At 41.5% G+C, this 24,452-nt stretch overlaps 2 protein-coding genes across 3 annotated transcripts in view; one reads left to right on the forward strand and one right to left on the reverse strand.

Annotated features, from left to right (window-relative positions):
- RPS6 (ribosomal protein S6) overlaps positions 1–24,452 on the forward strand; it is a 156,773-nt gene that overhangs the window by 127,075 nt on the left and 5,246 nt on the right. The window lies entirely within an intron of this gene.
- ACER2 (alkaline ceramidase 2) lies at positions 5,763–23,599 on the reverse strand. 2 transcript variants are annotated; one of them, XM_054284033.1, is made up of 7 exons: positions 23,492–23,556; positions 22,138–22,267; positions 17,685–17,799; positions 16,696–16,837; positions 12,817–12,954; positions 8,869–9,006; positions 5,763–8,163 (listed from the first exon to the last, which is right to left on the reverse strand). In XM_054284033.1, exons 2-7 carry the CDS (start codon positions 22,174–22,176, stop codon positions 7,977–7,979), a joined length of 759 nt encoding a protein of 252 aa, XP_054140008.1. In that variant the 5' UTR covers positions 22,177–22,267; positions 23,492–23,556; the 3' UTR covers positions 5,763–7,976. The 2 variants fall into 2 exon arrangements, with proteins under 2 accessions (XP_054140008.1, XP_054140001.1); XM_054284026.1 differs by lacking the exon at positions 22,138–22,267 and having other exon boundaries at positions 23,492–23,599.

The raw sequence follows: 24,452 nt of genomic DNA on the forward strand, positions 1-24,452 counted from the left end.
CCTTCTCTTCTTGAGGCCTAACAATTCCAATTCTTTCAGCCTTTCCTCATACAACAGGTGTCCCATCCCTCTAATCAACTTGATCCTTCTCTGGACATGCTCCAACAGGTTCATGTCCCCTCCTGTGCTGGGGACCCAAGAGCTGGACACAGAACTCCAGGTGGGCCAGAGACTGAAATGTTACAATTCATGGCTCAAACACTGTCATAAAGATTTTTGCCCATTGTGGCGAAATTGTATAACAAAGCTGCAGCACCAAAGCCCACCCTGAATGGGTCTCCTGACTGAAAACCTTAACTGTGAGTTAAATTGCCTAAGGCTACTCAAGATAAAAGTGACACTACTGTTCAAAGCATCTCACGCCTAGGAAGTAATGGATAAGGCTAGGAGAGCTTTCATAGAAGCACCAAGCCCAGCAGCTTCGGGGTGGAGGTCACAGCTCCAGGCTTATCTGTTGCTAGATTTGCACAGACACTCCACCAGGGGGGAGAAGGAGGGTTTTGGCTGCATGTGAAAACCTCTGGTCAGAGGGAGTGAGCATCCATCCTCTGCTGTGCACATCTACATGACATTCACGTGAGGGGTAACAGAGTGTGTCATGGCCCATCAAAGGCCCCCCTAAAGGGTTCCCTAGACCCTGCACCAGAGCACTGCATGTGATGCAAAATAATACAACTGATCCAAAGTTGAACCTGGCCATGGCTCTTCTTGAGAGACAACTCTCCATACTGGATTGACTTACTGATGCAGAGGGAAATTCCTCCACCACTCCTTTCTCCCCTGTACATTCTGAACAGCCTGCAGTGAGGAAGCGAAGGGAGCTGACCCATCCTAATTGATCAGCATTGAACTCCGATTTATTGATCCAGCATGCACACTTTTATAATCGTGTTAATTAAGTTCATACATATTGCAAAACCCGAGCTCATTATTGGCTACAGATTACACACCAACCCCTCCTCTTGTTTTCAATACCTGTGGTTTCTTATTGAGACCAAAACTTGTTTTTCTCATCCTGTTATTGACTGTTCTCAAGGCCTCCATGTTTGTCATCCTGCTTTCCCATCACTATCAAGCACCATTCAAGGACAAGGTATTTACTTGTTATTAAAAAACAAGCCTGAGAACTTTGCTGTTTACAGGAACAAGCCTGAGAACTTGCTGCTTACAGCTGCCTTTTACTTTTTAACCAGCTGTATGTGATTATGGCATGTCTGAACAAAACTCTATAAGCCATGTCTGAACAAAATTCTCCAACACTGCAGCCATCCACAGCTGTACTACAGAAAGTTATTTCATGGGATTCATCCCACCAACTTTCAGTAATGGCAGCAAGATCATAACTTTCTAGCAGCACAGTGGCTTCCAACTCCAGCTTATTGCCCATGGTGTGAGGATTGGTATAAAGGCACCTCAGCTGGACTGTCAGCAGTGCCGCCTTCTTAGAGGTGCACCCCTTAATTCTTTTGAGATACTTCCTGGTGTTTCTCTGTTGGCTCCTCTCACCTCAGGAGTCTCTGGCTCATCTCTGTAAGACAGCAGGTGCGCTCCAGCACAGTTCAGACTCTGAGGGCCCTTGCCAGCACCCTGTCCCTCTAACCTTTGCCTCTCATCCTACAGCTTGCCAGGGACAAGACTGATACTGTCCCCCTCTCCCATCAGGTCTAGTTTAAAGCTCTGCCAGTGAGCCCTGCTAGCTCCCAAACAGTCTCTCCTCCTTTGCTGAGGAAAGTGAGTCCCATCTGATGTCAGCACAACCAGTGCTATGTGGGCCTTTCCATTTTTAAAAATTAGCTCAGTTGGTTAGAGCATAGTGCTGATAACACTATGGTCAAGGTTTGATCCCCATACAGGCCATTTGCCTAAGAGCTGGACTCAATTATACTTTTGAGTACCTTTCTAGTCAGAATATCCTCTGTGATTTTGTGTATTCTGTGCTCCCCAAACAGACTGGACTTTGTAAACTGTCAGTGTCACAGCAGATTTCCCATAAGCATGATCATGGCTTGACCTTTGTGCTTCTGGGGTCTTCCTAACCTAAGAATCTACACAAATTTCAATGGCAATTACTTTCCAGTAATGCCCACAATTATGCTGTTATGTACAGGTGGTATTGCTCTGCCAGTGCAATCAGGCCAAGTACCCATCTTTACCTCTGCCCACAATCCATTCTGTCCAGCCCATGGGCACAGCAACAAGAGGAAAAAAATATCAGTGTCTGAGAATCTGGACTGCCACCAACCCTGGAATTGTTTTAACCCCTCAGGGAAATCCCAAGGGCCTTGCTCTGGAAGCATATACCATAGAGTCTCCACCTTGGCTGAAAGAAAAGGCTTCCCCATGGAGCCTTGCAACACTGATCCACCTCAGTTTGCCTTCCCCATATGTCCCAAATTCTCATAGTTTCTCCTTTCTCTGTTTCCTCATTGGCTGTGGTATCCCTAGTGGCCAGCCTTGTCTTCTCTGTAGGCCAATGCCCTTTATCCTGCCCCTTGTGCTGCCCCTGTGCCCTCAGACCACTGACCCCTACTTAACCTTGTGCACACCACATGGCCTAGTCTTTTGTGGCTGATTTCCCCTTTGGGATGCTGGAATAAACCTTAGCTGGAACTTATCATACAAAAGGCCCTTCTGCTTCTCTTCACTGAGCTAGCCATGGTAAGTGTGGTGTGTGGACTTGACTTCTTTGTCTGAATGTCTACCCAAGCAGCTTTTCCACAGGAGATGCTTATTGGGAAATAGGTAGCAGCATCCAGCACCTAAATCCCCACGCAGCTGCAACCAACTACTCCATATCTCTCTCCCAAGGCAGGATCAGCAGTCCAGGTCCTACACAAATGCCTACAGCTTCTCCAATTGCTCCTTAAATATCTGTCTTCATGAAGAGATAGAGATACTGACCCTCCACAGTCTACTCCTGTTTCCTGCACCTACCCTCTCCTAATGCCTGACTCTTTGCACACTTCCTTCTACATACTTGCATCACATTCATATCTATTTCACACTGGTTTTTAAGGCTACGTTTCTTTCTCCATACATGCCTTTTGTTTTTTCCAATTGTTGGTAATCCTCATCAGTACACACTGAAGGAAAGGATTTCTTCCTGTCTTAAAGGATTTTTTCAGAATGATTTTGGGTTTTTTCTTTTTAATGAGGTGATAGCTTATTGTATTATATTTGGCTCCTGATCCACACTAGTCCTTCATTCTTGTACTAGAACTTCTCCTTTCCTAGTTATTCTGCATTTGGCACTGTCAATAATAACTATACAGATTCAATACACTGTTCTTGGTTTTGGTTCTTGGCTTTTTTTTCATAATTCAGCCAACCACCTTTGAATTTCAGACTTCTTTCTCAAGGTATCCACAAATATTCCAAGACTTTATCAGTAACTTTTAGTGTGCGCTGCTAAGCAATTAACAGAAGGTGACCCAAGAAGGACTCTACTGAAGTCCACTTTGTACCTTTTTCTTATTTTATAATGGATCATCTAGGACAGCTCAGGAACAGCTATTCAAACAATTTTACATAAATCCACAGACAGAACTTCTATCAAAAACAGATTTTCTAGCACTTTCATATTACTGTCCTGTCAAACCATGCTAAAATGCTTATGTGTCAAAATCTAACAGTTCAATTTCTTCTATAGTCACATGGACAGAAAATACCCCGTTGCAGAAAAAAACTAAATTAGGTAGACACAACTTGTTTTTAACCAACACCTACTCATCTCCTCACTACATACTGGAAGTTTACAAACAGGTTTTTATGGTTTCTGAGTTTGTGACATGGAAGTCACCTCCTTCAAACTGCAGTCTTTCTCAGCTTGCACTGTGACAGCCTGGAGCACAGCAATACAAGACATTGCCAACCAACCTCTTGATGGAGTTTCTGCCTTGTAAGTTTGGTGCAAAATGTGGATCTCTGTGTGTTACACAAGAAAGTAATTCCTCTATCTCTGGAACAGAAGCATGTGAAATTCCTTCCATGTGTAAGGAGCTCCAGATGCTGTAGCTGGTACAAACTACAGGAAAAGCAAATCCAGAACCTGAGCACTGCTTAGATTTCCTTCCTGGGTAAATTGTCTATTATTTTAACAATAGCTTGTCTCAGAGGCCTGGCTTTTTTACCTGACCATCTTTCGCACAGTTAGTAGAAAATTACCTGCAAGGCTCTTGCCTTTGTCAGATTTGGACAAAATAAGCATGGAGCTCTGAAGCTGTCAGGGAAGTGTAGTGGTATGATGATGTTCCTCTTGTCTCCATGGGAAACCATGTCCATAAATTCCACATAAGAGCAGACTGAGTGACACAACAATGTATGAACCAACCCACCAGCTGTTTTTGAATTTTTAGCAGCAACAGACATTAATTCTGAGTGAGTAACATTCTTGAATTACAGCTATGCTTTCACACAACAGTTATTTCTAGCTTGATTATAATTGCTTATGAGGACCATGAATGTCTCAAAAATGGTCTTTTAAATGATGTGAGAGGAACCATGGTAAAAGGGAAGCAGGAGGGGAAGGGAGGTGCAAGGCTACCATGTAGCCACAACCTCACTCCCTTAAATTCAAAGTGCAATCTTATGTAACACTGAAGATCCCCACTTTGTTCTCCCAGATGTACACACTCTGACCCAGTTTTGTCTATTTGTGGAAATACAGGCCACTCATTTTTAACCATTTATTGCTACTTGTCTTCATTGATTCACAGGCTTGCAGTTTTCAAATAGTTTACTAGTTGCAAAAAACTGTTTGATACACAAAGAAATCATTATCTCACTGATTAATGATCTTCTATCTAATGCAGTCTCCCCCATCCTCACTGAGTCAGAATTGCTGATAACTGTAAGGAAACAATTATCCTTTTATTTTAAGGCATTATACTGGCAGCTACATTCTTCTCCATAAACACGATGCCTGAAAAAGGAAACAATATTTGCTCCAAATACAGTTTAATGTTGCAAAGTATTACATGTTTTCCACAAACATTTAGTATACAGACTTGAATGGAGACGGAAGAAACCCCCAATCCTACACCAGTCCTTACACAGTACTTCTTGAGTTGTTAATGACTGCAAATTGGGTGTTTGCTACCACTGAAAACTAACCATCCTTTTGTAAAAAAACCTAAGTTCAACATTCAAGGAATGATGGGTATCACATGTCAATATTTACAATACACTCAACACAGTATTACATCCCACTAAATAGACTAAAATACCAACTGAAACTAAACACCAGGAACTACTCACCTCTTGCTGGCAGGGGAAGAAAACATTCTGGGCATTTAAAACCTGCAGGTGCATATAAATCACTTTATACTGCAATGTAATACAGTTCCTTGTGCATTCTCTATCAATCTGTACAATCCAGTGCACAAACCCTTCTGTATGTCAACCATATACTTGAGTACTAATATAATTGTGTAGGTGCAATCTGTAAAATTGTGAATCTTGTAAAAATGGTATGTTTTTTATTTTTTAAAATAAGTGTAGTTATATAGTTTCAGTTATATATGCTAATACTAATTAAATGTAAAGTGTGATAGCTAAATCGGAAAGTGGTGAGCTGCTGCTACAGAAAAATACTCCAACCAATTCTACAGTGAAACTTTGAACAACACATTGTGGCCTTTGTTCACAAAATCTCCCATAAAGGCTAGATAATAAAAATACGGAAGGTTATTCTTGGCCTGTTATCTGCATTTATTTACTTCTTCAATAGCTGAATGCCCTACAGAGATTTTTTTTAAATTACAAAATTACTTCTTTGTGAGTAGTCAGACTCTGCAGAGTACAAGACAGCAACTGACAGCAGATTAACTAGAGCCCTTTGAGTCAGAGGTTGCTTTCAAGCAAAATATTAAGTAGAAAGGCTCCAATTTTTTGAATAGTACGCTATGTCTGCAGTTATTAGGTTCTCAAGCAATACTGAAAACAACTCACTTACCATAACTTAATAATTTAGCAAACACTATCAAAAAAGTCTTACTCAAAGTAGGACCATGTTAGGCATCAGAAAACTTAGCTGGGTTCCAGCCAGCACCCTACCTGTATAAGGATCTAATAATAGAACTTTTAATACCTGAGAAGTGTTTGAAGCTGAGCATTCTGCAATTGGGGGAGAGGAAGGAAAAGGAAAAAATAGCTGTGTTTCAAAGAGTAACAAACATCACTACATACATTTTTATAAATAGATTTCATACAAAAATTGTATCACCATGTGTCAAAAAAAGATGTTTCAAATCTACTACCAAGTGGTATAAATATGAACTGTTCCATTAGAAAAATTTTATGCTGCTCTTATGATTTTGCAGTCATCTGACAGTAGTCTACTCATCTATTTTGAAGGTCTCATGAAAAAACATCTTATCTCCCACTAACAATTTGCTTCAAGAGTAAGCATACACCTTACTTCTTGCTTTCCAAGCATAAATTTTAATACAAAAGTTTTAAAGGTTTCAAAATGCTTGAAAATTAATTCAGCCCAAAGTTCTTGCTAAAAGTAACTTTCATAAAGATGACACAGTATAGAGTTCATTTTTACATTGATAAAAAACAAAACATAAGACATGTAAACAAAAGAGAAAATCATATTTCATGGTCTAATGCTAAAAAAGGAAATAACACATTAATAGAAATGTACATTCAAAGCCTTAACCCACTTAGAATTTTGATATCAGAGTTCTGAGGAAAGTGAGTAGACCCTTTTTTCTCCAAAACTGCAGCTATTAGCAGCTACAATTGTTCATACTTGAAAAACATGCCTAACTTTGCACCATTTTTTTAAACAGGCCTTATATTAATTGCTTGCAAGAACTATAGCCATTCCTGAACCTCAACACTAATAATGTTAAAACTAAATGGACCTAGACACCCCTTATCTTTACAAAATGGACTGAAAAAACCTGGAAAATCTCAATCTTTTGCAAGAATGCAAGATTCAATATTACATCTCACAGCTCACTGAAATCTAGGTCTTCAGCTTGGTTTTTAAGCAGTTATCTACTTTTTTCCTAAGTATAACTAGCAGAGCTCTGGACTATTTTTGACATCACTTGGAATGCATTGGTGAGAAGTCAGCTCTTAAATTAGATGTGCAGCTAGGCATCTAGGAGTTTTTATAGTTTAATCACACTGTCAGTCAATGCTGACCTGAGATCATACTGAAGGTAATTTTCACACTTCTGTGAGCACTTCAATGCCAAATTCAAGACCAAATACATGTCTCAAGAGGTAGAGAGGGATTCTGTGACATTTCTGCAAGAAAATATGCAGCATACAAGTATTCACAGTACAGTGGAAATACAATAAAATCCTCAAACTACTACATAGTTTTAGGGACTTCTGTTAGCTCCCTGTGCATTTACACTGCCTAATTGCACTTACATAGTAATCCAGCTGCAAACACTCATCTCCTGCTGTACTTGAGGAAGCAACCATGTATTCTGTGATCCAAAGTGATGCACAGCCTGGGTTCCACACAGCCTGGGTACACCAGGCTGGGAATAGCATGGGCTTCGAGCACACTCTTGTGGCCATGTGTAAGTGCAGCAAAATCAGAGCTAAGAAGGACACAGGATGGCACGTAGGCATCTTGGACTGCCTTCTTTCGCAAAGGAAGTTACAAAAGAAGTGGATCAAGCACCAAAGGTGACCTACTACAAAAAGATCATTCTTTGACCCTGGTATTTGAAAAGAGCTTTTATCAAGAGAAATGCTACATCAAAAACACAGTGCAAAAAACAAAGAAGCCATTTTGTTACTTTAGTGTTCAAGTGCCCCCATGTTCCTGCTTCCTCTCTCTTCTTCAGAGAGGAATGAACACACTTCCCTCCTCTTCCTATGACACTTGAAGTACTGCCTATCTTAGGAAGAAAAGAAAATACAACACTAGTAATTTATCATTATATAAATATTCTCTGTGCTGGAATATAAGTTGAAAATCCATCCCCATTCCATGGCCTCCAAGTTCATGTAATCTTCACAGATGTTCTTTTGTGTGCGCAGAGGAGCGTGACGTAGGGAACTCCAATGAACGCCCACCTTTCACTGGGCCAGAACTTTATGACAGGGCCCTGCTCCGGGATCTCAGAGGCAGCATCAAAGTAAGCAAAGCAGACACATCCTAGATATGCCGCAAGGCAAATCAAAATGTGCCTGAGAATAGCCACCCACACACCAAGACAGGACAAAAAAAAGGAAAGAAAAAAATAATCAGTAACATAAATTCAGTAAAGTAATCAACTGTATCACCATACTTTAAAATCAGTCAGTCCTTCAGCATCTTCTCACAAGCCCCACATAGGATTGTTGTCTGTCCTTTGCATGGAGGCAAAGAATATTTGGAAAGGAAAACCACAAAACTGTAGTTTATCCCTGGTCTAAACGGGCTCCAATTTTTTGGCTTCTCTTCACCTGTCATATTTGTGCAGAAATGCTGAGATATGGCACCTCAAGTAAGTAACCATGATTTGCTGGGTGGTAAAAGAGAAAAGGCATCAAAGCCCTTTACTGCTTCTCCACTTCACCATCATTAATTAATCACTAATCCTCATTCATCATGAGGATTACCATCATCATCTATGGCAGTTTAAGTTTTCATAGTCACAGCTATGGTTTTTGGTAACCAGTATCCAGTATGGCAAGGAATTCAGTTACAATTAATGAACACAGTGGCTTAAGAATACAACCAGGCCTAAATCTGCCACCCTGAATAGCATAAGACTTGTTCTGGGCTTATAAAATCTTACTATATATTCTGTCTAGAGGTAACCAGAAATAGCCACAAGCAGCACAGAAGGGTAATGTGGTGAGAATGGATCATATTTGAATCAAATTCTGGACTTTATACACGCCACTTACCATACACAGTGCAAATAGGGAAAGTTAAATGAGGACCAGATCTCACAAAACGCTTTGTCACTGATCCAGCAGAAAAGAGCAAGCATCCACCAAAGACCTGAAAAGAGACCCAGTTTGTATACACGCAGGTTTTCACACCTAAGGAGAAAAACATACATAAATATTTATAAAACAATGTCAGACATGCATCATTAAAATGATTCCACCATAAATGTACTTAAATATTATCTTCATTTACAGTCTGGCTCTGATGCAAGGCAGAGATGAGGTAACAAAACAAGCCTTTTTATCAGTGGCTGTGTTTTAAGACACATTATTGTCTTAAATACCAGTGTATCAATGGTCAGCAAACATCAAATTATTCCTATACCTAGGAAGGGGTGTAACTAGTGATTAGTTACATATACTGTTCATTAACCACCAGCTATGCAGCAAATGCTCAGATTTGCTCGTATTTGTTACTGTATAAAGACTTCTGTTAATGCTAAGGCATTTATATTCTTCAGTGAGAGGTACTACTGTTCCCAACAGCATTAAACCATGAACCTAAGCAGATAGGCACATGAATCAATTTTGTTTTTCTGATGGATAAAACTAGACTACTGAGATGGAGTATTTGTGTGCTCTGACAAAGGAAAGGGTGTGTGTATTGAGAATGAGGGTTTCCTGGACATATCTGAAGGAGATAAACACATGCAACTGCATCCCTTTTAAGAGGGTTTGAGGGTTAAGAGGGATAAGAGGTTTGGCCTCAAACTTAACGTCTTTTAGTCAGGACCTGACTACCTGAATTCCAAGAGGAAAAGGCAATTAACCTGTGTGGTTCAAAGAATTCAAGGCTGCAAAGGAAAACTAGAGACTTACCCAGTACAAGATCAGCCATAGCAAAGGTACAGACTGTAAAGACAGGTTTGCTCAGTGCCACTATCACATACTACAAATTACTTTTATAAACTTAAGACAATATTGTAGAGTGCTCTGCAAAAGACTACCTTAAGGTGGAAAGATCATAACGAGAAGAGCACAGCCTGCTGATCTCTGTAATACCCCCGGGTTTTCTGAGATCACCCATCATGGAGTTTTCAGTTTCTGCAGTAACTGTGCTTCTGATGGTTGAGGACATGCTTGCTGACGAAGCAGGAGACTGCTTCTACTACAATGAAGAGACGTAATGCAAATACCAACTGGACATGTAGCCTTTCTTTTATTTCTCAACAGACATGGATACTGATAAGAACTAAAATAGGACTTGTTAGCCGAGGGTCTAAAAGACATATTCATGCTGCCCTGATCCTATCCTACTCTATTCTGAAAGATAATGGATCCCACAAATCTTCTGCTTCCATTTCCCTTTCATCTACACTGCACAATGTTCTCTGCCTAACAAAACAGTTATTCAAATTTCAGTATTTCTGCAAACATTTGTGAGATCCAGCAGCATTATCTTCTGATATCTTGAAACCCGCAAAAAAACATTACAGCTTTTATTCAAACCAGTGCAATGTTGATTAATTGAATTTTACAGATATCTCCCTTTCCACCCTAAGGAATATTTAAACTTTTAACTAGCTTAACCTTTTAGTCAAGGGAATAAAGAAACCAGCAGTAATGAAGCAAGGCTCCCCCAGAGTCAGATTTCTAGTAGAAGAATCAAATAATAATGGTCAGACCAGAAGCTACGGTAAACCTTCACTACTCAAGGCTCAGAAGTCAGCTAAGCAACAATATTCTAGCAACCATCTGCACATAGAGGACATTATCTCCCTAAACAGTTACTAATTTGATGACATTATAATCTCAATGGCTCAGACTAGGCAAATCAAAGGATACACATCCACCTTTCCACTGATTTCACCTTCTAGTACAGCTTTTTCTTTTTAGATACACAGGAAGGAACTTGTTGTGACAGAAATGAGAATAAAGTTTAACAATTTCTTTGTCTTTCAAGGACACCTGACCACCTTTCACCCTTTTGATCACCTCCTACCCACAATACTTCCCAGCCAGATACTCGACCTTACCAGGTCCACATCTAAGAACTTAATGCTCTTTTGTGACAATGTTATCTTCTCATCAAAGACAAACATAAAGCAAAAAAAATTCATTTGGAAACTCAGTAGTTTTGATTCCCCAGAATTCTGTACAAAATTGATACAGCCTAGAATAGGAATAACAACAAGGAGTTGTGGCCTAAAATACCAAACACTTCAGCATGGAACAGAAGCAATTTTTCTTCCCCAAATATCTATTTCACAGAAAAATTTCCACTGCAGCCTGCCAGACTTGGATGTGAAGTTCCCTCCTGGCTATGGTAGCACAGAATGGAAAAATAGCAAATCTTTTCAATAATGGTTAGATTCATTTTCCTCCTGCAGAAGGGGATGAGATGACTCCTTACCTCCCAGTTTACAAGAACGTAACCCTTTAAATTTCAAAAGGATCAGCATAGCTTAAAAGAAAAGTTTTATTTGTCTTTTGCACTTAAAAATTCATCCACAAATATCAGTAGTATTAAACCATTCCAATGCACAGACAGAGAAGGTCCTATGTCACTTCTGGCCCCTTTTTATTCACCAATTGGAAAAGAAGGTCAATCTCTGTCCTTAATTTTCTCCCTGAAAAAAACGTGACCAGGAAACTCCAGACATTTTAGTAATATATGACTGTCCTGGGGTGGCTTTGTGATGCTAGATTTCCTCCCAAACCAGGACAATGACCCTGCAGAAAGAGTTTTAAAAAAACAAATACTTATAGGCATACCAATTCCTAGATGTGAAACAACAGTACTCAAACTTAGGAGACACTAACTTGTCCTTTCAAGTTTCTCAGGAGCTCATGCCTGGAAAACTGATACGGAACTGACAGAGAATTCACAGATTATCCCATGCCACAGCCAGATGTCCCTTTGCCCTGTCAGTAGTTCTTTGTGCCATCATCAAAATGAGACACCACCAATATTGTTCCACTACTGACCTTGTCCACAACTAACTTGTGCGCTGTTTCCAAGTGTCTTTTACCAAAGAAATACACAGAAGGATGCCCAAAGAGAAACAACTCATGAACACCTTTACAAAACATTGTTTGGAGAGGCTTCCATTCTATAGCAGTGGCAGATCATTACAGGGTAATGTAGCAAACAGAAGTCTCTATTCTAACAGACACAATTAGAATGAAGACATTTTGTTCTAACTCATTTTGATGGACATATGCAACATATAAGAGCAAGCGTAAGTTGTAAAATTTTTCTCAGACAGTGGAGAAGAGGTGAAAAAAACCAAGTTCAAATGCTAGTACTCCTCTGGTCCTTTTTGCAGTGGGTGAAGAGATGGAAAAAAGGGCCCTGGACAGCTGCTGGTATCACTATAACAGAACAACTCTCTAAAATGTGGAAATCAGTCTCAGGTTCTTCTCTATTTGCATTCTGGTTTTATGATTTCTACAGCCTTGACTGACACCTATCCTCCAAAATGTAGTGATTAACCTTCTCTTTGTAACTCTGACTCCATCACATTATTCATATCAGATGAGACTCGCTTTGGGAGTTGGAACATCTTCCACATGTGCTTGGGCCTTTCTCCCACTAGCATCCAAACTGCAACCATGCCACCACCTCACCCTTATGCACACTATATAGTACAAATGCTGTTGATAAAACAAAACCCAGGCCCTAATTTCACAATGAATAAACAAATTTGAGTTAAATCAGGTTGCAGCAAGAGGTATGTTGCAAGAACACACAGAAAATATCTGACCTACTACGAAGTCCTAGGGAAAAGAAATCCTTGTCAAAAAATGTCTGAACTGCCAAGAAAATTTATACTAGAGTTGTGGTAGAAGCATTTCTGATCTGCTGTGACATGCACTGAAGCCAGATATAGTGTATCACCTCACAGTGTCCTAAGGATCTGAGAAGGCAATGCTGCCTGCATTCTGGAGAACTGCACTTACCTCTTCAACTCAGCAATGAGCAAAGCTGTGCAGGGAACTCCCAGCGTCATTAGTGAGATGTTGTTAATGGCAGGCTTAATGAAAGCCAGGCAGGTGGTAACTCCAGACAGGACACCCACAGCAGCTTTAAATCGGCCCCTGAGTAGAGTTTATATGAGCAGAAAAACTTCTTTTAATTCAAAACTTTAAATTACGAAACCCAGAAATTTCAACATTATTAAAATAAGGTACCAAAATTGAGGTCTACCCCTGTACAAAGCACTGTACTTCTTTGAAAATGTTCTGTCTCATCATTCCTCAGGCTCTTAACATGGATTTTTAGGGTATTTTCTTATTGTTAATGCCTCAACTTCTACAGCTATGTCAAAGTACGCTGAACTTTCCTTTATCTCTTTAGAGCCTTCAAAGATACTGAAACTCACATGCTAAATTGGAACACTTCCTTAATCAAATTCAACAGTAGGTGAGAAATTCCCAGAATTTTTTATAAAACCAAGATTTGGTATATTCTTAGCAAACATGAAATCACTATTGCACCCTATGTAGACAGCCCGACAACTTTTAAATTAAATATATGTTAACTGTTGTTTAAACTCCAGATCTGCATTTCAAACAACCCACTTCCAGTCTATGGCTGAAAAAGAGGCCTTTTAACTATTGGCTCATAGCTTTTTAAAATTGCTGTCCAAGGATGGCCTTCTATATTTGAAGTAGGGTCTCAATATATTTGTATGGTACCATTCCATGGCCACAAGTGCTAGGCTCATTTCATTTGCCTTTTGCTTTAAAGGTTTTCATTCTGCTGGAAAGCAACAAGTTATTTAAGTAGGAAGTTCTGATATGACGTGAATGTCTCAATGAATAAATACATCACAAATTGATCATGATAGATAATAACATTTTCAGCAGTGAAAATTCAAAGTGTGATGAGGATTATCAAAGTGAACGGTACAGCGGTGAGCACACAATACACATAATACTAAAGGATTAGTCAGGCAAAGCAAAAAACTTGAAAGTATTAACCAAACCTGTTCTAGGTTAGGGCTTTGTCTTGGGTTACAATGTAAGGTATGCATTCTATCACCACCAATAGCATCTTCTGGTGAGCTGTTAATGGTCAGTTGTTTCCAACAGCTGCTCAATGCACACTCAGCCTAAAGCAGAGTCATCTCCGCTCATGGGCCATCAAGAACTCCCCAGAATGTGCCACAGAATTACATCATCCCACTGTGAGATATCCACCCTGGGGGGAGGCACCTAACATTCTTACCTGTATATAATCTGAGACCTGGGCACCATGATACCACCAGAGGATTCCCAGTGGACAAGAGCTCTCAATGACCACCACTGGACCTCCAAAGAAGAACAAGACCTTTCTACAGGATCACCGCTTCGACAAGATCACATCCCTCACTCCACATCACTGTCACCACCCTGACCAACGGGGTCATATTCTGACTTAGTCCGTTTAAGCCAGTGCTTCTGTAATATTGCCTTTATTGCACATTTTTCCTATTAAATTGTAATTCTTACTTGGAATCCCTCACAACATGTTTGTGTGGAGTTAATTCCTTTGGCTGGTTTGCCTTCAAACTAGCACAGGTTTGTTGCCCAGAGTGTCTTCATACTTCAGAAAGGATTCAAGACCTTCCCTAGAAAGTAACTGTTTTGACACATTCTCTGAGAAGTGAAAGGATATGATAGGATCTTTCATATCAGTATTTACAGTTTTAACACAAAGTTAAACAGAAACAGTATTTTACCCCAAAAGTGTTGTTATTCTTTACAAACCAATAGTTTACCATCCTTGTCCATACTGTGAACCTATCCTGCAATATCAGAAGATAATTGGCAAAATGTAACCTCTAGGAATCTGAGAGCTCATTTACAGAGTTTACACAAATTACACATAAATTTAGGACTCTGAATTCTTCACTTGAACTGAACATCTGAGAGTCACACCATAAACAAAGACACCACTAAAGCTTGTTAAGTTGATGATGTTCTGTAACAACATTATACTGTAATATGCAGAAGGACTAAATTTACACCAATGCAAAAAAGCCATATAGAATCATAGAAGATGCTGAGTTGGAAGGCACCCAGGAGGATAACACCTCCAATTCCTAGCCCTGCACAGCACCATCCCCAAGAGTCCCACCATATGCCTGAGAGCGCTGTCCAAATGCTTCTTGAACTGTCAGGTTGGTGCTGTGACCACTTCCCTGGGGAGCTGTTCCAGTGCCCAACCACACTCTTTGGGTGAAAAACCTTTTCCTGATATTCCACCTAAACCTCCCCTGATTCAACTTCAGGACATTCCCTCAGGTCCTGTCACTGGTCACCACAGAACGGAGACTGGCTCTTGCCCCTTCTCCTGCCCTCACTAAGGTGTTGAAGACTACAGCGAAGTCTCCCCTCAATCTTGTCTTCACCAAACTGAGCAGACCAAGTGACCTCAGCCACTTCTCACACAGCTTCCCCTCAAGGCCCTCCACTATCCTTGTTACCTCCTTTGGATGCTCTCCAATATTTTAATGTTTTTCTTATATTGCAGGTGCCCAAACCAGCCCCCAGCACTGGAGGTGAGGCTGCCCCAGCTCAGAGCAAAGCAGGACAATCCCCTCCCTTGCCCAGCTGTGATGCTGTGCCTGATGCACCCCAGGACAGGGCTGGCCCTCCTGGCTGCCAGGGCACTGCTGACCCATGTTCAACTTGCCAGGACCCCCAGGTCCCTTTCCATGGCCCTGCTTACAGCACCTCATTCCCAGTCAGTCCATACATTCAGGATTGCCCCATCTCAGAATCCAGCAATTTCTCTTGATGAACTTCACCTGGTTGGTGATTGCTGTCATTTGTTGAGGCCTCTCTGCCCTCACGGAATTTAACAGCTCCTCCCAATTTGGTGTGGTCATGAAACTTACTTAGTATTCCTTCCAGTCTTGTGTCAAAGTCCAAGTCATTTATGATGATGTTGAAGAGAAGTGGGCCATGCACATAGGCTGTATACAGTAATTATAGGTACACTGTACCCAGTGCAAGCTATTTTGAGGTATGGTCAGTCTAGGCACCAAACTTCTCTCCATGCATTAGCAACTTCTAATCTGGCATATTGTCAAGAATAAACCAACCAACCAAAACCCCCAACAATCAAACAAACAAATAAAAAATTCATGCAGAGAGTAACACTGTAAGAATGCAAAAGGCAACAGTCTTAGCAATCTTCAGAGAGAACAACACATGTTGCAAACCAAGCCTCTCCATTACCTCAACTTCTTTACTGCATAAAAGAGGAACACAATGGTTTTATTGTGGAGGGGGGCAAACCACAATCAAATGGTTTAAACTGGCTATAAAGTATTTTTTTATACCTGCAAGAAAAAGAAAAAAAACCCCTTTACAACAATAGATTTCTAAAGAAACACTTAGCCTTTGAATACCGAAACACCATTTTTAATCACCATTTTAAAAATTCAGATGAACATTCAGCCGACTTCCATAGGTTCACTTGTATATATCCTTCAGGATATACAAAAGGAAGAGTAAAGGATGGCTTCTCCTACATCAGCTGTAGTTATATACACTACCCATCATAAAATTCTCCCTAGAATCAACAAGAAGAGACATTTCCAGAGGCAAGTCATCTCATCTAATCACCTGAAGTTACAGGGGACAAATCCCACTGCCAGCAACTGCTGACTCAGGAATTTTGAACAAAATGGGCTGAATGAGATACAAGCAACTGCAAGACAATGGAGAGAGAAAAATAGCAGTGACAGTGGTAAGATTGATAACTTGGTGCAATTATGTGCAGATTTAAGTGTTAGCACAGGAAGTTTCAAAAAACATAAAAGTGCATATGTACCATTGTATGATTACCTGTCATTGCGAAAAACTCTGGGCAGGTATCTCCTAGGGAACCACATGGCAAGAGCACACATCAGAACCCAGAGAATAGCCAGCTCATCCAGCATCTGGCCCAAGAAACTGAGGGTAGCATGAAAATAAACAGATCCAATTCCTGGACGAATGAATCAAGAGACAATATTATGAACAGCTGCAGTACTGGAATAGACTCAAACACCCTGCTCACGTTCAGAAGTCACAGGAAATGGTAGCTACAGGAAATGGTCTACAAAAGGTTACAAAAAACATCAACTTTACTAAGAGGCAATCCAAGCTATCATACTCTTGCTAATCATGAAGAAAAAGTACATTACAAAAGTAGATTACAAAAGTAGCAGCTAAAAATGTAAGCTCCTACTAGAAAAGATGTGCCTGAAGAAACACCATGTGGAAAAGTATAAAGCAAAACCAATTAAAAAATAAATGCCAAATGCTGCTTTGGAATTTTCTCAATAGCACAAGAATGGGTAAGAAAAGAGAAAAAGCAGCAGCATCATGGATACTCTCTACCCATGATACTGATTTACATACAGGTGGAAAGTGTCACACTACCCCAGAGGGCTCAGATTATCCCCTTGAAGTGCCTCCAGGAATGAACAAAATTCAGAATCTCACATCTACATCTCTGGGCCTTCTCAGTACAAACCCTATTCCTCTCCTAAGTTGCACTAGCACTTCAGCTTTTATTTAAGCAATGAAAACCCAAACACAAGAAAAAAAAAGTATTCAAGGAAGGACTGGAAGGGAAAAAAACTATTGTCAAATTTCCCATCAACCTCAGTTTGCAAAAGGCATTTTCCCTCCAGAAATTATGGCTGCTTTGGCTTTAAGCAAATACAAGCAAATTCTTCCATAGATGTCAGGACTGCTTTGTTTTAAAAAACAGTCAAGTACAAGCAGGAAAAACTGATGTCCTCTCTCAGTTTACACATGAGTTAGCAAATACAGAGTAATCAACTTACCAACCACGACTAGCAGAATCCATATTAAATATATTCCACTGTTGAAGCAGATTGCGTATTGACGGAACAAGCACATACATATGGGTGGTAAAATGAAAAACAAGATGTTGCTTATCTAGGAAAAAAAACCAAACAGTCTCACAAAGACAGAAAATAAACAAATCTTAAATATCTTTAGGCTTTCTATAATACCATTTTGTCATTCAGTGAAGCCCCAGTCCAACAAATTATGACCCACTGTTTCTGCCTAAGCTGAGCTGTTTTTGCAAAAACATTGATTTGTTTTGTTTAACATCATTAAATTAGTAGCAGTATAAAAACTTTCAGCAATGTAAGATTTGGCTCTTCAAGTCACAACTCAAGTCAATTCCCAAAGGAGTTTCATTGAGAATATACATTCAAGACTGTGTACAAGATCAAGCTATTGAGGACCAGTGACCTGTCCTCTCACTGGCTATCAAGCCTAGCATGGAAAAAGCACTAGAAGTACTGACACAAGACAGAGCTAGACAAGCTTTGTGGAAGTCAATTTATTGAGCAATAGTTATTGTCTGGGAAGGTCTGAAATACAACGCTAGGCTAAGAGTTAGAACCCTTTTTGTACAGGGTAAAGAGTGCCTGGAGCTTTAAGTCCTTTTACACTTCAATTTTTTTTCCCATGGTTCTACACTACAGAACATGACTGAAAACTAGTTATAGGAAGGTGCAAAGGCTATAATTAGGACGACTGCTAGGTGGTCTAACTTTTTAATTCAATATGCTTAATTTGAATAGAGACATGGTTTTTGTTTTTTCTTGCTTACAAACAATCTAAAGCATGATTCTGTAAATACTGGAAACAGTTTACTATCAATTAGCAGGAACTGTCATTGTAGTAGTGATCACTTGGTTCTTCCCAGGAGCTGCTAGTGCAGAGAGCCAGCCATGGCACAGTAATGGAGCAGTTATGAAAAGACTCTATTGCTGCTTCACAATGGGCCAAAGGACAGGAGGAGTCTCCAGACTCAGCTTTCTCATGTTTGCCTGCTGAGCCCAAGCACAACAGAATATCACCTGTGACAAAACTGCTCTGAAGCTGATGTAGAAAATAACTCTCGGTCAAAAAAAATCCTTTGGGACAGATTGCCTCTTCACAGGTTACAAACTTGTGCCAACAATAATGAAAATTTAGTGGAGAACTAGTTAAAGAATAACATCGCAATTTTTTCATTCACCTACTGTTGTCAACCTCTTAACACAGTCTGAGGAAGGATTTTAAGAGGCAGATCAAGTTGTTTAAACTCATGTAAAGCAACCTACACATTCAACAAAACAGGTTCACGTGAGAAACTTTCATACACAAAACACCCCACTCAGTCTCCATGCAGCAGAGACTGCCAGCAAAGTTGGGAATACCATCATGGACCAGGATCCCAGTGCATGATGTCCTGGCACATACACAGAACAGGAAGACTTCCCTCACTCCAAAGCAGGTAGGAAGCATATACAGTGACAGCAGGAATGATGGAATATGAATGAGTCCTCTGGGGGCCTGGGAGTGCCCTATGCTTTTTAGGCTTTTACACACAGTTAGGCTGAAGGGAGGTGTCAAGGGGCAAAAATAGGTGGTTATAAACCAAGTGGTTTGGAAGAAAACTTTTCCATCTCTACAGCTGAAACTGACCACAGTCTATCAAAATTTGGCTAGAAAGTCATTATTCCAACTAGGAACAAGATGATAAAGGACACACTAGATATACTCACCACAAGTGTAGCAATGTAGATTTATGCAAGTGATTAGCCAACAAGGGAGCAGTTCTGTGCTATGGTAGTGCTCCTCTGGGAATGAACTCCCACTCATGCTAAGGTCCTGCCTGCAAATGCAAGAAATCCCTTGCAAACTGGAGCCTGAGCATGACTTGTACACTTTGTAGTGGTCATCAGGAGGATTTCCTAACATCTCAGAAGCTGATATAATTGTAGTACTAAAAAATATTAAAGTGTGGCTTCAGAAAGTACACTGCATGAGCATTTTTTAATATTAATACATAACTGGCCTCCATGATTTGGTAATGTACAATTCAAATACTTTGATAATTACAGTAAGTGCAAAAATTTACATCAGTAGTTCAGAAGATTTCCTTTGGCATCTGCAAAAGGCAATGATTAGACGTTACAGTTATGAAAAATAGGCAAGGAGTCCTGCAGTAACAGTGCATTCTTTGGCTTCATACAATTCTGGACCTTTAGTTTTAATTTTCAGCTAATTAATTACATAATAGAAATTCAGGACATAAGCCTCTAGGACAGAGAGAAAAGGCTTGCTTAGATCATGATCATACAACTTCACTCACATCTGGCCACTGTCTTAACACAGATGTTCCCTGCAGTCCTCATGTATTTGTCACTATTGATTACATCTCCCAGAGAACAGCTGCAGAATTAAACTACCACAGAAAAACCTACTGCACCATGTCCTTCTGAGCAGAAAGCAAGACTGGACTAAAGTAGCTGCCAGTAACATCAGAGGGTGTGTATTCTCCACATCCTGGTACCTAAACATGACATTCACATACACTGAAACTCTTCTGTGGTAAAAAAAAGATGCGGTGGGGAGAGTACAAATACTCTCTCACACTCTTAAGACTATCTCATAACTTTTTACAACTTTTATTTCCATGCCATCGGGGAGCAAAAGAAGAAGAATAAAACCCTCGCAATTCCCTCAGTAAATGGAAATTACAAGCACAACTAAATGCAACATATTGAATTGCTAGATACTGACTCTCCCAGGAAAAAATACTGTTTTCAGGTATTTAAGACAAGCAATATCTTTTATTTTGTAAATACCTCTTCACAGACAAAATTGTTTTGATCATTTGGAGACTTTTGTTATGGTGTGGAGTAGGGTTACACTGCATCAGAACACATTGCTTTATTCATTTCAGAAAGAAAAAAAAAGAAAAAATGTACTGTTTTTATAACTATTCCTTCAATTTGAGCTACAGAGTGTTTTGTGGCCTCACTTCAGCTAGACAAAAATCATGTTAAGTCTAGTTTGTGTATGTTTAAAAAAATTAGTTTGATCAATTTATACAAAACTTCCAAACAGTTTTCTCCTACAGATTTAATTCAGTTGAATGCTTTTTGTTTTCTGTTTAAGCCCCACCAGAATACATAATTAATTTTTTAAAAAATACATAAGCAGCAGATAAGCTGCTCCAGTTTGTGCTTACATGAATGTTGCATGAGACCTCAACCACAACTCTGACCTCAGCCATGGCAATTTAAAATGCAGATTAGCAAAGTTTTAATCTAAAGCTTAATGACCCAGATGCCAGAGTCAGGTCTGCTGAAGAGAGCTTTGAGGAAGTTTAAATCAGTCAGAACAAACCCACCCTAGAAGGAATATAATTTAGGTACTTTTAAGGTACTTTTTAGAGTAGGGCCAAAACTTCATAACTGTCCTGTAAGCATCTGGTTTTTTGAGGACACAGTTGCACAATCCCATCAATCCAATGCAACTCACTGTTTTAATTAGCAGAAGTTGATAACAGAGAAATCAAGCCATAACAATAACTTGTATTGCTGAAGAGAGTCTAAACATGACTACTCTCAACACTGCCTCTTGTTCTCCTCCTCCTTCACGAACAGCTTACTGATTTGTACACAGCTGTCACAACACAGCAGGCTCCAGGGCAAACTTTCTTCTGTGTCTGTCCACCTGTCTGAAGCCTCAGTTATTCATCTGGACACAAGCGCAGCTTCTAGTATTTTGGTAAGCTTCCATACTACTGCTTGTCAGCTCAGTCCAGTGTTGTGATTTAATCCCGTCCAGCAACTAAACACTGCCCAGCTGCTTGTTCACTCCCTTCAGCACAGGATGGAGAAAATCAGAAGGGTAAATGTGAAAAAACTTGTGGGGGGTTGAGATAAGAACAGTCCAATAGGGAAAATATAAGCTTCTCACAAAAGCAAAGTGAAATAAGGAATTCATTCAGCACTTCCCATGGACAGGCAGGTGTTCTCCATCCCCAGCAAAGCAGGGCCCCTATCACACATAACAGTGATTTGGGAAGAGAAATGGCCTAAAGGCACAAACTGCTTCCTTCTCCTTCTTCCAGCTCTACATGCTGATCATGATGCCATATGGCCTGAAAAATCCACCAAGTCAGTTGGAATCAGCTGTCCCAGCTGTGTCCCCTCCAAATGCTTTCTGCACCCCCAGCCCACTTGCTGGTTGGGTGAGACGAGGAGCAGAAAAGGCCTGAGTAAGCCCTGCTTAGAAGTAATGAAAACATGCCTGAGTTACCAACCCTCTTTCCAGCACAAAACATACCCCCATACCAGGGCCTATAAGGAAAATTCACTCTACCCCAGACTGAAGCAGCGCATACAGTAGAAGGAAACCCATCCCCCTGCATAGCTGGCTACAAAACACATTTGCTGTCTTCAATATCTTGTTTATCCTGACCTTTTCCTCCCTTTGTTTTTGGTTCTTGCACAGTGACATCAGACACACAAAAAAAGCCAACAGTTTCCCTCACACACCCTCAAAATTCTTCAGTGGCATGGACCAGCCACCATCTTTGGGACTTTGGCAGCTAAGAACAAGAAGAAAACAAGTTAGCAATGTACACAGTGCACCATGAAATTAATTACTTGCTCTGCATGTACAGAGCCTCCCGGGATACACACTCCATCCAGGGAAGCCAGACACCTATTTCTTCCACTCTGTTCTGGCAGTCAAAGACACGTGGCTTGAAAGGGGAACAGACTTCAGACAAGGATGGAATTTGGGGGAAAAAAAAAAAAACAAAACCAAAAACCTGCTCACTTTAAAGTACAAGAGACAAAGGCAGAAGCTCCAGCTCCTCATTTGTGCACATACTGCCTCCTATAGAACAGAAAACAGACAGCATTTGCATGTTTGCCCCTGGACAGGTGATTCTCATGGAAGGGCAAACCACCCAAAAGCCCAATGGATTATCTTATTCTAGTGGATCTTTCATTGCCATTCTTTACATCAACAGGATGTCAGGAGCACTTCTCCCTTTCTAAGGTATATGGTAAAGGGCAATCTGGCTCTGCTGTTCCGGCTGTTTTTATAAGTTCTCTACAGCAGCTGAGAGGTATTGGGAATGTGTGAGAGGACTCAGGGGTAAACTATGACTAACTGGAAAGAAGCAACAATGACATTATTCCTCTTTCCTCTCTTCCATACTTCAGTTGCTCTCTGAAACAGGTATCTCTGTTGCTTCCAAAAATCCACTCCTGACTTCATCCTGCAACCTAAAGGCAAACTCTCCATGAAACCTTTGCCTTCTTGGAGTCAAACATGTCTGGGAGAAACCCAGTTTTGCCTCCAAACACCAAGGTACTTTTTAATCTTGACCCATCACTGCTGTGCATGCCCATCAAGGTGCTGACACCTGTTTGCGTGAACGGGTGATAGACCAGGGCAATCTAGCACCAAAAACTTGGTGCTTGGCCACCACAAGTCTCGACAGAGACGAGGACAGGCCTGCTACACACTACTTACTGGCAGCAGCATGACTAGAAAATCTCCCTGTTTTATACCTGAGAAACTAGGAAAAATTTCCTTAATTTTACGCATGCCAGCGACCGGAGAAAAAAAAGAAGTCGAAAGCCATAGAAGGGCATGCTACAATCCCACGAAAACTCCGCAGGAGACGAAGCTGGCAGGCAGCAGGAGCGCCCCGGGCTGCAGCGGGTCCTGCCCGCCGCCGCACGCTCGCCCACCCGCAGCCCCCGCCGCCGAGGCGGCCGCCGCTCCCGCTCCGCCGGGCACCGCCGCCGCCACCCACCGTGTTGTAGAACTCGGCGATGGCAGGCACGATGGTGTAGTTGTCCTCACACCAGTCCACCTCCGAGCTGCCGGCCCGCAGCGGGTCCCACCACAGCAGCGCGCCCATCGCGCCCGCCGGACCGCTGCTCCGGCCCTGCCCTGCAGCGCCGTGCCCGGCAGCGCCGCGGGGCGGTGACCGCGCTGCCGCCCGCGCCTCTCTCCGCCGCCCGCGCAAGGGGCGGGGCGGGGCGGGGCGGGGCGGGGCGGGCCCGGGCCGGCCCTACGCGGGCAGAGGCGGCGGGGCTCCGTTCCGCTTGGGTTTCCGGGGCCTGTGCCGAAGGTGCCGGCCGGTGCGAGCGGTAGTTCCTCGCTCCCCGGCGGCTTTGAGCAGCCAGCTGCTCCACAGGCGTGGGCAGCGTGCCCGCCGCCCTTGCACGCCTAGAGATATCTCACACAGAATCACAGAATTGTTATGTGTGGAATGGATCTCTGGAGAGGATCCAGTCCAACCTCTCTCCCAAGGCAGGGTCACCTAAAGCAGGTGACACAGGAACACGTCCAGGTGGGTTTTGAGTGTCTCCAAAGAGGGAGACTCCACAACCTCCCCAGGCAGCTGTTCCAGTGCTCTGCCACCCTCAGTGTAAAGAAATTCTTCATGTTAACGTGAAACTACCCGTGTTTTAGTTTAGGGACATTATGCAGTGCCACGGGGCACTACTGCAATTTGTCTGGCGCCATCTTCTTGCCACCCACATTTGAGATTTTCCTATGTATTGATGAGATCCTATTTGTCTTCTCCAGACCAAACAGTCCCAGCTCCCAGAGTCTCTCCACCTAAGAGAGATGCTCCAGACCCCTGATCATCCTTGTGGCCCTCCGCAGTAGCTCCTTGTCTCTTTCGTGCTGCGGAGGCCAGAACTGGACAAAGGACACCGTGTCAGTTCCAGGCGTGTGATGGAGAGGAGCGGCCGCTCCCCGCA

Source organism: Melozone crissalis, unplaced genomic scaffold, assembly GCF_028551555.1.
Source record: "Melozone crissalis strain CALT ecotype California unplaced genomic scaffold, PUWL_Pcris_2 ptg000005l_1, whole genome shotgun sequence".
In the NCBI taxonomy this organism is placed as follows: domain Eukaryota; kingdom Metazoa; phylum Chordata; class Aves; order Passeriformes; family Passerellidae; genus Melozone; species Melozone crissalis.